The 11793-nt window shown below is 49.8% G+C and overlaps 6 protein-coding genes across 6 annotated transcripts; 4 read left to right on the forward strand and 2 right to left on the reverse strand.

Annotated features, from left to right (window-relative positions):
* Positions 1 to 913: 913 nt before the first annotated feature.
* Positions 914 to 2985, forward strand: N7468_005294 (S9 family peptidase; the record flags this gene model as incomplete). The annotated part of the gene is made up of 3 exons (XM_058474591.1): positions 914 to 1015; positions 1074 to 1840; positions 1890 to 2985. 3 exons carry the CDS (start codon positions 914 to 916, stop codon positions 2983 to 2985), a joined length of 1965 nt encoding a protein of 654 aa, XP_058330331.1.
* A 260-nt stretch (positions 2986 to 3245) lies between these two features.
* On the reverse strand, positions 3246 to 4402 carry N7468_005295 (homoserine dehydrogenase; the record flags this gene model as incomplete). Its single annotated transcript, XM_058474592.1, has 2 exons — positions 3246 to 4306; positions 4366 to 4402. The coding sequence occupies 2 exons, from the start codon at positions 4400 to 4402 to the stop codon at positions 3246 to 3248; spliced, it is 1098 nt and encodes a 365-aa protein (XP_058330332.1).
* A 751-nt stretch (positions 4403 to 5153) lies between these two features.
* On the forward strand, positions 5154 to 6839 carry N7468_005296 (NAD-dependent succinate-semialdehyde dehydrogenase; the record flags this gene model as incomplete). The annotated part of the gene is made up of 4 exons (XM_058474593.1): positions 5154 to 5259; positions 5317 to 6000; positions 6075 to 6635; positions 6697 to 6839. Coding segments are annotated over 4 exons (1494 nt in total), but the record flags the coding sequence as incomplete, so codon positions are not given.
* Positions 6840 to 7815: 976 nt separating this feature from the next.
* N7468_005297 (bZIP transcription factor) lies at positions 7816 to 8634 on the forward strand (the record flags this gene model as incomplete). Its single annotated transcript, XM_058474594.1, has 1 exon — positions 7816 to 8634. The coding sequence occupies one exon, from the start codon at positions 7816 to 7818 to the stop codon at positions 8632 to 8634; it is 819 nt and encodes a 272-aa protein (XP_058330334.1).
* Positions 8635 to 8727: 93 nt separating this feature from the next.
* On the forward strand, positions 8728 to 9426 carry N7468_005298 (uncharacterized protein; the record flags this gene model as incomplete). The annotated part of the gene is made up of 1 exon (XM_058474595.1): positions 8728 to 9426. One exon carries the CDS (start codon positions 8728 to 8730, stop codon positions 9424 to 9426), a length of 699 nt encoding a protein of 232 aa, XP_058330335.1.
* A 335-nt stretch (positions 9427 to 9761) lies between these two features.
* N7468_005299 (ribosomal RNA-processing protein RRP9) lies at positions 9762 to 11661 on the reverse strand (the record flags this gene model as incomplete). The annotated part of the gene is made up of 4 exons (XM_058474596.1): positions 9762 to 10366; positions 10392 to 11247; positions 11303 to 11444; positions 11522 to 11661. The coding sequence occupies 4 exons, from the start codon at positions 11659 to 11661 to the stop codon at positions 9762 to 9764; spliced, it is 1743 nt and encodes a 580-aa protein (XP_058330336.1).
* Positions 11662 to 11793: the final 132 nt, after the last annotated feature.

Consider the following 11793-nt stretch of genomic DNA (forward strand, 5'->3'; position numbering starts at 1 on the left):
ACGGTCGAGCCTAGGCTAGCATTTACCATTTCTTTTATTGCTTCTGAAGATATTCTCCTACTCGACTGATGCGCAAGATACGGGCTCTTCTCTCGTCATTTTCTTTCAGCCTTTCTAGGGCACACTCGTTGACTATTCCGTGGATACCATCTTATCTGTTTCTTCTAATCATGATGACTTCTTGCGCGCAAGCCGCCAATCAGCCTCATCTCATTGTCCAAGACCTTTAGTTTTCACTCTGCATACGTAAGATTCTTTTCATTCTTATCGGATTTGAATCGGGTTTGAGGATAAAAGGGATCTATTGGTGGCCGAGCTGTTGGTCAACTGCCCACCATTGAGCAATAATTTTGTGCCTACAGCTGTTCAGATTGCGTCACCTGTCTTTCACACCTCTGGACTCCTGTGCATATGCATGGCTTAGGACTCTGCCAGAGAGTCCCTAGTAACCATGACTGATCTGGGGTTGGTTGAACTCGGCGTTGTAAGCTGCTCTGAATCCAATGATATCACAATGGGAGTTAGACTCTCGGTCAACGTGCTCAAAATAGAGCCTACCCATAGGGAAGGAGATGCGATCAATCCATATTCCTGCAAATATCTGGGGTTACGTGCGAATTGATCCTTCCAGTCTGTACTAGCTCTCTTTGGCTCAAGCTCTTTTATTGCTGCCTAGCTGAGGGCGCAGACACATCACCATTCGCCCCCAAGGTGTCCCTTCATTTCCCTAAGACGGTCATCCGATTGTCATTGAGGACGCAATATCCTCGATTTCAGGAGTAGTACTGGAAGCTTTAAATGGCTGACGCTTGATGACTCACATGGTGAATTCGGCGGAGTACTTCACACAACGCCTTGCTAGAGAATTTGAAGCTTGAATATCCCACACAATAGAAGACTCATATTTCACACCATGTTTCAAGTCCAGACTGCGCCATATGGGCGCTGGGAGAGCCCACTTACCGCAGAGCGCATGGCTACGGAAAACATCGCACTCTATGAAACAGCCGTCGATGTCTGTAGCCACCTCGTCATGCTCTCCGTAACCATGAAGATCCGCTGACCAGATCTAGGAGCCAACTGGTGCGATCTATTCTGTCGAACTACATCCAACCGAAGATGGTCGACATGCGATCATGCAGCACCTCAACGGCGAAGTGCGGGATATTCTGCCCAACGAATTCAGCGCTGCCGGTACGGTCCAAGAGCTAGGAGGCGGCTCCATTGAACTGCGCCGGGATGGCAAAATCATATTTGTCGATGAAGACACCTGCAACGTCCACCTGCTGGACCCAACTACGAGCGAGACTGAGCTTGTGCGGAAAGCTGAGGAAGGCGTCCGGTATGCGGATTTCAGCTCCCACCCCACGCGTCCCGCTTGGATTGTAGCCATCAAGGAGGATCATCGCGAAGCTACTCCAGAGACTCAGGCAACCGATGTTCACAACACTCTGGTTGCATTCAATGCCGAATCTGGACAGGAAACAACGATCGCACAGGGGGATGATTTCTACTCCCACCCTCGATTTGACCCGTCGGGTAAATTCGTCTCTTGGATTCAATGGTCGCATCCTGATATGCCCTGGACGGGGACGATTCTCCATTACGCTGAGTGGGATAACGGGTCTCTGGCGAATGACAGGGCTATTGCAGGAAAAGCCGAGGAAGAAAGCATTGCTCAGCCTCGATGGGGGCTGGACGGGCAATTGTACTTTGCCAGTGACTGTACTGGCTTTTGGCAGCTTTATTCTTTCAATCCAACAGAACAAAACATAACCCGCTTGCCATTGGGTCAATTCAAGCAGTCCGGCTTTGCAGTTGCTGAATGGGAACTGGGAAGGTCAGTTCGCATGCTTTCAGCCCCAATGAAATTGACTAACAATGTTCAGACATACATATATCTTTCTAGACGAAACGACGATCGTGGCTCATGTCATCACACGTGCCACAGGCCAGCTTGTGCTCATAGACACGGCCTCCATGTCAATCCGACAGCTTGATCTTCCCTACGTCTCTGTATATGAGCTCCGTCGGGTATCGCCAGACTCATTCTCGGTCGTCGGTGCTTCAACAACGTTCCCCGAAGAACTAGCAGTAATCAAAATCACGCCATCCTCTGATGTGACAAGACGTGTCCTCCGTTCCACAGCAAGTAACCCGTTGGAGTCGAATTACATATCAATCGCGAAAGAGATGACCGCTCCTCAGAAATATGGGCCTTTGACCGATGGCCAAGTTCACATGTTCTACTACGAACCTCGCAATCCTCGCTACCGAGGCGAGACTGACACCCGTCCGCCATGTCTCGTTAGTGTTCATGGAGGCCCGAATTCGAACGTCGACCCCGGCTTGAACCTCGAAATCCAGTACTGGACTACGCGCGGCTATGCGGTCTGCGATGTGAACTATACCGGCTCTACCGGCTACGGACGAGAGTATCGAGAGCGACTGTCTGGGTATTGGGGTCTTGTCGACGTCGGAGATGCGGTCAGTGCAGTAGACTTTTTGGGGAACGATGGCCTCATTGATAAGGCCAAAGTCGGAATATTCGGTGGCAGTGCTGGTGGATATCTGGCTCTCCGGGCATTGCATATGTACCCGGAGATTTGGGCCGCAGGCGTTAGCTCTTATGGTATCAGTGATGTACGGGCACTGCAGGCGGACTCGTATAAATTTGAAAGCCAGGACGTGGATCGGCTGTTGCTGAGCAAGACCGAGCCGAAGGAGCGAGAGCAGGAGCTCACGAATCGTAGTCCCTGCAATTTCGCGGACCAGATTCAGGGAGCTCTCCTGCTGTTGCAGGGAACGGAAGACGTGTGCGTACCTGTGGCACAGGCAAGAATGATGGCAGACGCTATGAAGACCCATGGACGGGTAGCAGAAGTCATTGAGTTCGAGGGCGAAGGTCATGGTTGGGAAGGCGAAGATGCTATTCTCGAGTCTTTCGTGCGGACCGAGGAGTGGTGGAAGCGCCATCTGACTTGATCGCTGTCCTGGAATCGAGCAAAACACAACATGACGCCGGCATAGAACTTTTCGCCAGTGGTTTCACGGTTGAACCTCAGTCTGTCTGACTACACTGCACCTTGCAGTTGGCCTTGAACTAGTGAAGACTTTTTAACCTTAGGATCGAGATATGACAGTTATTTCTTGTTCCGCTCCTTATATTTTCAAAGCAAAATCCCCATGAAAAATAGTAAGTAAGCTCATGATTGGAAAGGGTCGATACATGAGCCCAGATCACTTTAACCAAGTTGATATAAGATCTTGAGCAGATCGCCCGTCACTCCCATCGCAGTAACAGGCCCACCAGCCCCGGCACCGCAAATGGTCAGGGGCATGTCCCCATACCTCTTGGTGTAAAAGCTAATGATATTATCACTTCCCTTGAGCGTCGCAATGGGGTGGTCAGGATCAAACCATTCCATGCCAACCTTGACAGCCTTGGTCGCCATATCGACACTTCCCACATAGCGTACAACCTTACCCTCCTTTTCGGCGAGAGCTTTTTGCTCTTCCATACGGCTGTCAAATTCTGGAAGCTTTGTGAGGAACTCCTGGCTATTCGCTGTTGATTCGAGCTCCCTAGGAATCAGGCTTTGGACAGGAAAAGACGAAGGTGATTCGATGGGCAGACCCGAGAGGCGACCCAGAATGGTCAACTTCCGCGCCACGTCCAGACCGTTGAGATCATCCCGGGGATCAGGCTCAGTGAAACCAAGTTCTTTGGCTTTGAGGACGATTTCTGACCACTTTCCGCCACCTTGGCCGGAAGGAGGCGCGAAAGTGTTAAAAAGATAGGACATCGTTCCACTGAAAACACCTTCTATCTTGGTGACCTCGTCGCCGGTTTGAACTAGATCCTTTACAGTGGAGATTATGGGCATACCAGCACCAACTGATGACTCGTGATAAATTAGAGCCCCACTTAACTTGGCTGCGCCGAAGATCTCTTGCCATAGTTGGTAGCTTCCCGAGAAGGCCTTTTTGTTGGGGGTGATGATGTTGATGCCTTTGGCTAGGAACTGAGGATAGGCCTCGGCGAGACTGGTAGCACTGGTGTTGTCGACAAGAATGACTTTATGGGGAGTGCCAGCCAAGTAGTCAATCGTTTCCGGGATTGAAGGTAAGGGAGAAGGGGCTTTCTCAAGAGTAGAGAGTGCCGTCTCGATATTGAGCTCTGAGTAGTCCGGGTGATACAGTGCCCCGTCAATGGTAGCGAGATAGCACAAGCTGATATGGATGGGCTGGTTCTTTGCAAGCCATGCGAGTTGCTCCAGGAAGCAGGATCCAACACCACCGGCGCCTGCATGATAAATAGTCAGAGCTTGTTCAGTTGCCAGAGCCATACGGACGTGTACTGACCGATTACAGCGATATTAATTGTCTTGGGAGCCACCATCGCGACAAAAATAGTAAGTATTTGAAAGCAATTTTTATTCGGGTTTGAATTGCCAAGGGAGCTGTCCATATATAACTCCGATTCAGCTATCCATGCTACTCAGGTGCCATTATAGTAAATAAAGCCGATCGGACGCCATATGATGTGACTAATGCCAGCATCGGGTGCCAGACTATGTCACCCCTGAGGAGAAAGGAACGACGGCCACCTCTCAAGGTCGAGGCCAAAACAGTTAGATAATTGACCGATTAGGTCTTTTAGTTCGAATTATTCCAGAGCCGTGTGGAGATCTCCTCACTCACGGGCTGATTAGCCAATAGAGCCAACCTTCTCCAAATTTCGGTCCTCGCTGGGGGTCATCCTGGGTCTATGCTGCCAGGAATTCTGAAATATTACGGCATTGAACACTGACAGGAACAAAACAATCTTCAGTCATGTAAACATCCGTCCCGATAATCTGATGGACAGTCGAGGCTCAAGTCCGGCGGGAAGCCGGCGGGAGACCCTCCGGACCATTACATGATAACACTATTCTATACCAAATTGACTAATAAGAGGTATTCATAAGGCATCTGGAACCTGGCTTCAAAGGTTTATATTTGCTCTTATTTTCTCATCAACGGCCTGCTATAATATAGATCATACTATTCGATCTTTGAGAACTTGACCAGGAATTAGCGAGGGTTTTCCACTGACACGATGACTACGTGTGAGCTGAAGGTTATCCCTTACCTACCGGCCTTGAATAGCAAAAGTTGACCGGTGCCAGCTGAATGAACCGTCTTTGTTACACGAAGCCTCACTTCTAGATGGGCAATGGATCGAGGCTGGGTCGGGCCAACGATTTCCAATTGAAGGTACGTCTATCTCGAAGGACCTTGACTGCTCTTGAACTGAACTCAATCACATTTGAGACCCTGGATCGGGTCAGGTTTTTGCATACTGCCCCACGAATGATGTGTCCGATGTAGACAAATACATTGTTTCCTCCCAAAAAGCCTTCGAGAGCTACCGCTATGTCAACCCACGAGTGCGAGCCAAGATCTTGCTGAAGTGGCATGAGCTGATTACCAACGCCCGCGAAGACATCGCGAAAGTCATGGTATATGAGACTGGTAAGCCCATGGCTGAGGCTTTGGGAGAGGTTGACTATGCACTTGGCTTTGCTTGGTGGTTTGCAGGTGAAGCTGAGCGCATTCGAGGTTCCGTCGCTCAACCCTCGGTCTCCGACCGACGCACGTTCGTGATCAAGCAGCCTATCGGAGTGAGCGTTGCCCTTGTTCCGTGGAATTTCCCCGTGGCGATGATTATCCGGAAGGTTGCCGCTGCGCTCGCCGCAGGCTGTTCGATCGTCGTGAAACCTTCTCCGGAAACTCCCTTAAGTGTCAATGCCTTAGCCGATCTGGCCCTTCGTGCTGGCCTCCCAGCGGGGGTTTTGAATGTTATATCCACTGATAATGAGAACACCCCTTCCGTTAGTGAAAGGCTTTGCAAGCACCCCTTGGTCCGTAAAGTGACCTTCACCGGAAGTACCAGGGTTGGAAGCATTGTGGCGCGACACTGCAGTAAAGGACTGAAGAAGATTACTATGGAACTGGGTATGTATCTTAACATCAATCGAACGTGGAATCGGCATCAAGAGGAATAACCTGACGCTTGAGTGACTTCACAGGTGGGAACTGTCCGTTTATTGTTTTCGATGACGGAGATCTTGACCAGGCCCTCGCAGCATTGATGATTCTCAAGTGGCGTACTGCTGGACAAGCGTGCACCCATGCAAACCGTGTCTACGTCCAGAAGGGAGTTTATGATAAGTTTGCTCAGATGATTGTCCAAGCTACACAGAAGATTCAAGTCGGTCATGGCATGGAAGCATCGACGACCATGGGCCCACTCACTACGAGCCGAGGAGTTGAGAAGCTCGAACGTCACGTTGAGGATGCGGTGCAAAAGGGCGGAAAGATTCTGTGCGGTGGAAAGAGGCCAGCAGGCCTGAACGGATACTTCTTTGAGCCCACCGTCATCTCCGGCATGACTTCAGAGATGTTGACTACCCGCGAAGAGATCTTTGGCCCACTCCTAGGCCTTTACAGATTTGAAGAGGAGGAAGAGGTGGTCAAGATGGCCAACGACACATCGATGGGTCTGGCTTCTTACTTCTTTACCAAGGATGTAGATCGCACATGGAGGTTATTGGAGAGCCTCGAAGCTGGAATGATTGGCATGAACACAGGTAAGAGCCACGATCTCATTGGCGATCTTGGTGGTCAGCTTATCATCTTTGTCTTGTCTAGGAAACTCGTCATGTGCGGAGTCTCCGTTTGGGGGGATAAAAGAGAGTGGATATGGAAAAGAGGCGGGCAAGGACGTGGCAATCGAAGAATATCTGATCTCGAAGACTGGAACGTTGACCGTTGCAGGATCTCGCATGCCATGATGTGCTTTAATACTCGGAACACAAAAATTGTTAAGGGTACTTGTATGATTCCGAGCTCCATGAACTTCAATTAGACTTCTGATTTTTATGGTCCAAGGGATAAGCATGCTAATGAAACTGGAATTCTAAAGACAGAAATCCTTTCTTTGTCAGACAAGTCCTCTAACTAGTTAGTCCTAGATCATCAGAAGCTAAATGTACACGACAAACTCGAAGGCGCCAATCGAAATAAAGAAACAGCGGCCACTACAAGTACAAGAACACATAGGTCTATTAAGGAAGAGAAGAATGATCTCTAGCCTTCCCAAGGAAAAGAGAAGTCGAATAGCCCGCCTTCTTGAGGAGAAAAGAACGAAGATATCTGAAGACGTGAAGGCTCAGAGAAATAACAGAGGTATCAATTTTCTGACTCGAGAGGAAGTCAATGCAACCTTGATGTGACCATAGAGGCTATAAGAGCGTACTAATCTACGAGAGCGTCTGAGTCCTTTCACGCCTTTGATTTCTATCATTCACCTATTCGTACAGAGGTCCCTTCCCTCTAACTAATACAGTCTAGACCTGCCGCGATGGAGCTAGAACCCACCCAATTTTTTCCGAGTAGATCAAGTAGACAGTCACTACGAATGGCGAACTACAGACCAGGCCGGATTCGGAGCGGGGCCGACTATCGTACAAAAAGTCTATCTTTTCGCCTAACAGACCCCGATTGTCAGCAAAAGCGCACCTTGGCACCCGCTCCACTTCTCCCAGCTTGGGTTAAAAATTACGACCGGAGTGGGGACACAGACCCTAACTAGTTATAGGATACCTGATGACGGCAGAGGGCTCGTTATCGCAAGGATATAAGCCACGGGCGGTGACTCCACTTGGGCCCATGATTCATGGCTACAATTACTCTCGTTCCTCCTCCGGATGTGACCCTCTCGTAACTTTCTAGCCATGGCTTCAAGGGAACGCATGCCTGCTAGCCTAGATGCTAGCGGCAAGCCAAGTGAGGATCTCGACAAAAAGTACCGCTCCAAGTCTGAGCTTTGATAGGCCACACACATTAACTATAGCTGGCGACAGACGACTCCGGAATCGTTTAGCACAGCGTGCATTTCGCCGCCGTCAAGCAGATCGCTTGAGGACGCTCCTAGATCGGGCCGATGCAACTCAAAGGCCGCAAGATGAGACCATTCAGATGCTGCAAGATGAGAATAGTCGACTACGGAAGAACCTCCTTGAGGTCCAGACCAAACTTGCTCGGCTCGTTGCCACAATGCAGAGCTTGACGGGGACTGTGACGGATGCCCTCAAATACTCTTCAAATGGCGATACTGAACCTATCGATCAGGAGACGGCCTCCGCGGAGCCTGAGCCTGGACCCGAACCGCAAACTAAGAAAAATAGCAAGCCTTCGGCAGATTTTAGCCTTGAGGATGCGTTCACTTTGGATACGGATGATTTTACAAGTATTCATGGTTTGGAAAACACACTCGTTCCAACAAAGCCCTTCCCGACTGAAGATACTGAGACTGCCGAGGTTGCGATTGGTCTCTCCAGCCCAGCCTCGAAGCTTGCTGCCAACTTCGACAGTCTGGCGCAACAAATACCGAGTATCTGGTCATTTGAGTACCAAATGGGTATTGATCCGTACGCATCTGCTTTAGCCGGGACTGAAGAGTCAAGTGCAGTCATTGGTCGAGGATGGCATGAGTCCAATTCTCCTTTTTCGGACCACATTAATGTTCTTCAAGGAATCATGAAAAGTAAGATCGAACGAACAGCACGTCCGACCATCAGTCTGTAAGTCTCTCCTCACCTTGATACAGGCCCATCTCCTTTCCTAACTCAGGATAGCTTCTACCAAGAGGTATTGATGGTCCTAGCTCTTTTTAACAGCATGACCCGACCAGACGTCATGCGCTGGTACGCCAAAACACGCTTCTATCATATCGTCAACCTGACTGTTTGGCAACTGTATCCCTGCACAAAAACCTTCAATGCGATCCATCCACAATATAAGCCCACGGCCCTCCAGCTACAATCGCAGTATCCGAAGGTCATAGATTGGATCCCCTTCCCGTCTATACGAGACCGCCTGATTAAGCTTCATTCAGCAAATCCGCAGATTGACAGGATATTCTGCGATGCTGTAAGCAGTTATGTTGTGGAAACATGGATGTCAGATCTAATTGCGGGGGCACCGATGATCAAGGCCTATGTCAGAATCACCGATCTCATTCCAAATATCGACCAGTCGACTCCCAATCATGACAACAGGTCTCTGGCTGTCAGCCTTCCTGCGCCTGATTTGGCAGCATTATTCTCGTCATCTGACTACGCCCAGGCGACATTCAATCTGCTGAATATGGATCGTGGAGTATCCAACTACAAGATCGATCCAGCTTTCTTTGCAACTTATCCGGAGCTATATGACCACTCGGCTAAGATTAATGCCGAGGGCATCCCACTACGGCCGGATTATCAGCCTCGCCTGTCATACCCTACTCCTCTCAATAACCAGACTGTGCAGACGTATCGGAACTTTATTGACTTCTTTTATGACTGGCCTTCATGTGTGCAGAACATCAGGTTGTAATCTGTGTTCTGATAGTTCAACTGACGATGATCAAGACTGTCCGTTGGGAGAACAACTAGTACATTTCTCTCACTTACGCGTGCGAGGCCCGAATTCTCAGAGGTTGAAGGCCATGGATTGATCGTGGAAATATTCATCGATTTCAACAAGATATGGAAAAGGTTCAACGCCGCTTTTATCCGGCACATATGTATGCAAGAGTTCTAGATGGTAAAGTACAGAACAGTTCAACTCCGAGACACCACCACACGCAAACACCTCATTTTTAGCTACACGAGTCTTTCAAATGGGAACAGGTCAAGTTGAGAACTTGACCAAGTGCCATTCCGTAGGCTTTATACATCAACCGCCGAGGCGGAGGTGAATGGGACTTCGAATACCACTGCACCATTACGGCCACCAGACGAGGTGCCCTTATCATAGTTGTTTGCGTAGCAGTGCCAACGACCCAGCTTGTGTTCCTTGCCGACTCCTGCAACAATGCAGAGGCCACGAGGTTGGTGAGCAACACCGTCAGACTTGGAAGGCTTGGTGCCGATTTGACCCGCCTCGGGCGCTTCTGGTCGGCGCTCGAAAACAGCGATACTATTGACAACACCCTTGATAAGAGGTTGTGATTCATCAGTTGGAGAGGTCGATGTCTCGGCATCCATTTCGTCAGCATCAGGGGTGTTCTCGTGATTGAGAGACTTGTTAAGCTGTTTGGACGGGGTTTCTGGGCTTCCCTGGCCAAGAGAGCCAGTGCCGACTGGCCCTAACGGAATGATAGTCCTCTTATCATCCGAGATGCGCCAAGCGCGGATGAATCCGTCCCAACTTCCACTCAGAACAACATCGGTACCGGGTAGCGTGGCAAGAGCGGTGATCCAGCGAGGCATTGGGCGCATGTGGCGGGCATTATGGGCAGCAGTTTCCTTATCAACTTCGGGAGACAGCTCATCTAAAGGGGGGGATCGGGTCCAGACCATGAGCCAAAGGGATTGTGAATAAGGGCTTCTTTTTGTGCATAGACCAGAGTGAGATGGATCCGGAATCGGAGCCAGTGACGAAGTGAGCTGGGGGTAAAGGAGCAATGCAGTCAATGGTAGTTTCATGGTAAGGCGCATGCTTGGAAGCGCCTCCTCGGAACACGAGTTGTGACTCCTCGACGACCTTCCAAAAACGCGCAGTTCGATCTCTGGCACCAACGGAAACACACTCATCTAGGGACATCACTGCGACACCGGTGACATGATCTTGGTGACCGAATAACGTTTCAACATATGCATGACCAGCTCCGCTGATTGACCAGGTCTTGATCGTTCTGTCGTTACTGGCACTAAATAATTGCTCGCCTGAGCTCATAGTTGAAATGTGTCGCGTGAAAGCGAGACTTCCCACGGAGTCCCGGTGTTGCGTGAATGTTTTCATAGGGGTGAGTGTCTCGGCATCCCAAATGATGAGCTTTTTATCACTGCCACCAGTAGCGACAAATCTTCCCGATGCACTAACGGCAACAGATAAGATACTAGCGGTATGTCCATGCTCCTCGCCCGTTTCAGCAACCTTCCGCAAGCCACGCGCATATGCAACACGCTTAGGCTTCTTACGTTGCGGTCGTGGTCGCTTAGAAGAATCATTTTGGTCACTCGCTCCAGGCACACTGGGTGTAGCCAATTCCCACTTGGTCAGAACTTTGTCTTTCGAAACGGTATACGCATAAGGCGCATGGACGGCAACGGAAGTGATCGTTTGGGTATCAGAGCGGAAAAAAGAATGCGAGGCTGTAGAGAAAGAGAGTTTTGAGGCGATCTGTCGGAAGGTCCGTCCTTTGAATTCGTCCTGAGCGCACAATTAGTCGTCATGTATATAAAGTATATACTATGCTCTCACATACCACATCCTCTTTCAATCGTTCGGCAATGAGATCCCGATCAATTTCTGCTGCATCAAATCCAACCTCATCGACTTCCTCGCGCACGTTTTCCAAATATCGCTCCGCAAGTTTCAAACGGCGGTCTGCAGCGGTTTCCCCTCGTCTGAGTCCGAATCAGAGCTTGAAAAATTGGATTCGAGTCCATCTTCATCCTCGTCAATGTCGCTTCCAGAAATGGACTCTTCTCGTTCCTGGCTTCGTTGAACTTTTTGAGTATCATTCTTTGCGTCGACGCCTCGCTTTTTGGTTGCCGGAGCAGCATTTCGATCGTCTCTCTTGCGTTTGCGCTGCGATGCAGGTACCGTGAAAAATGAAGACATCTTGCGGGTTTTCGTAGATTCCCAGCGTAGGACGGCTGGAAGGTACCTATGCGCGGTACGGAGTGAAAATGGATATACTCAGAGAACGAGACACAAGGACGATCTCTTCGCTATTATCCGGGGCGCTATGGG

Source organism: Penicillium chermesinum (assembly GCF_028974085.1).
Source record: "Penicillium chermesinum strain IBT 19713 chromosome Unknown utg000004l:1.0-3345178.0:1.0-3348027.0, whole genome shotgun sequence".
Taxonomy (NCBI): domain Eukaryota; kingdom Fungi; phylum Ascomycota; class Eurotiomycetes; order Eurotiales; family Aspergillaceae; genus Penicillium; species Penicillium chermesinum.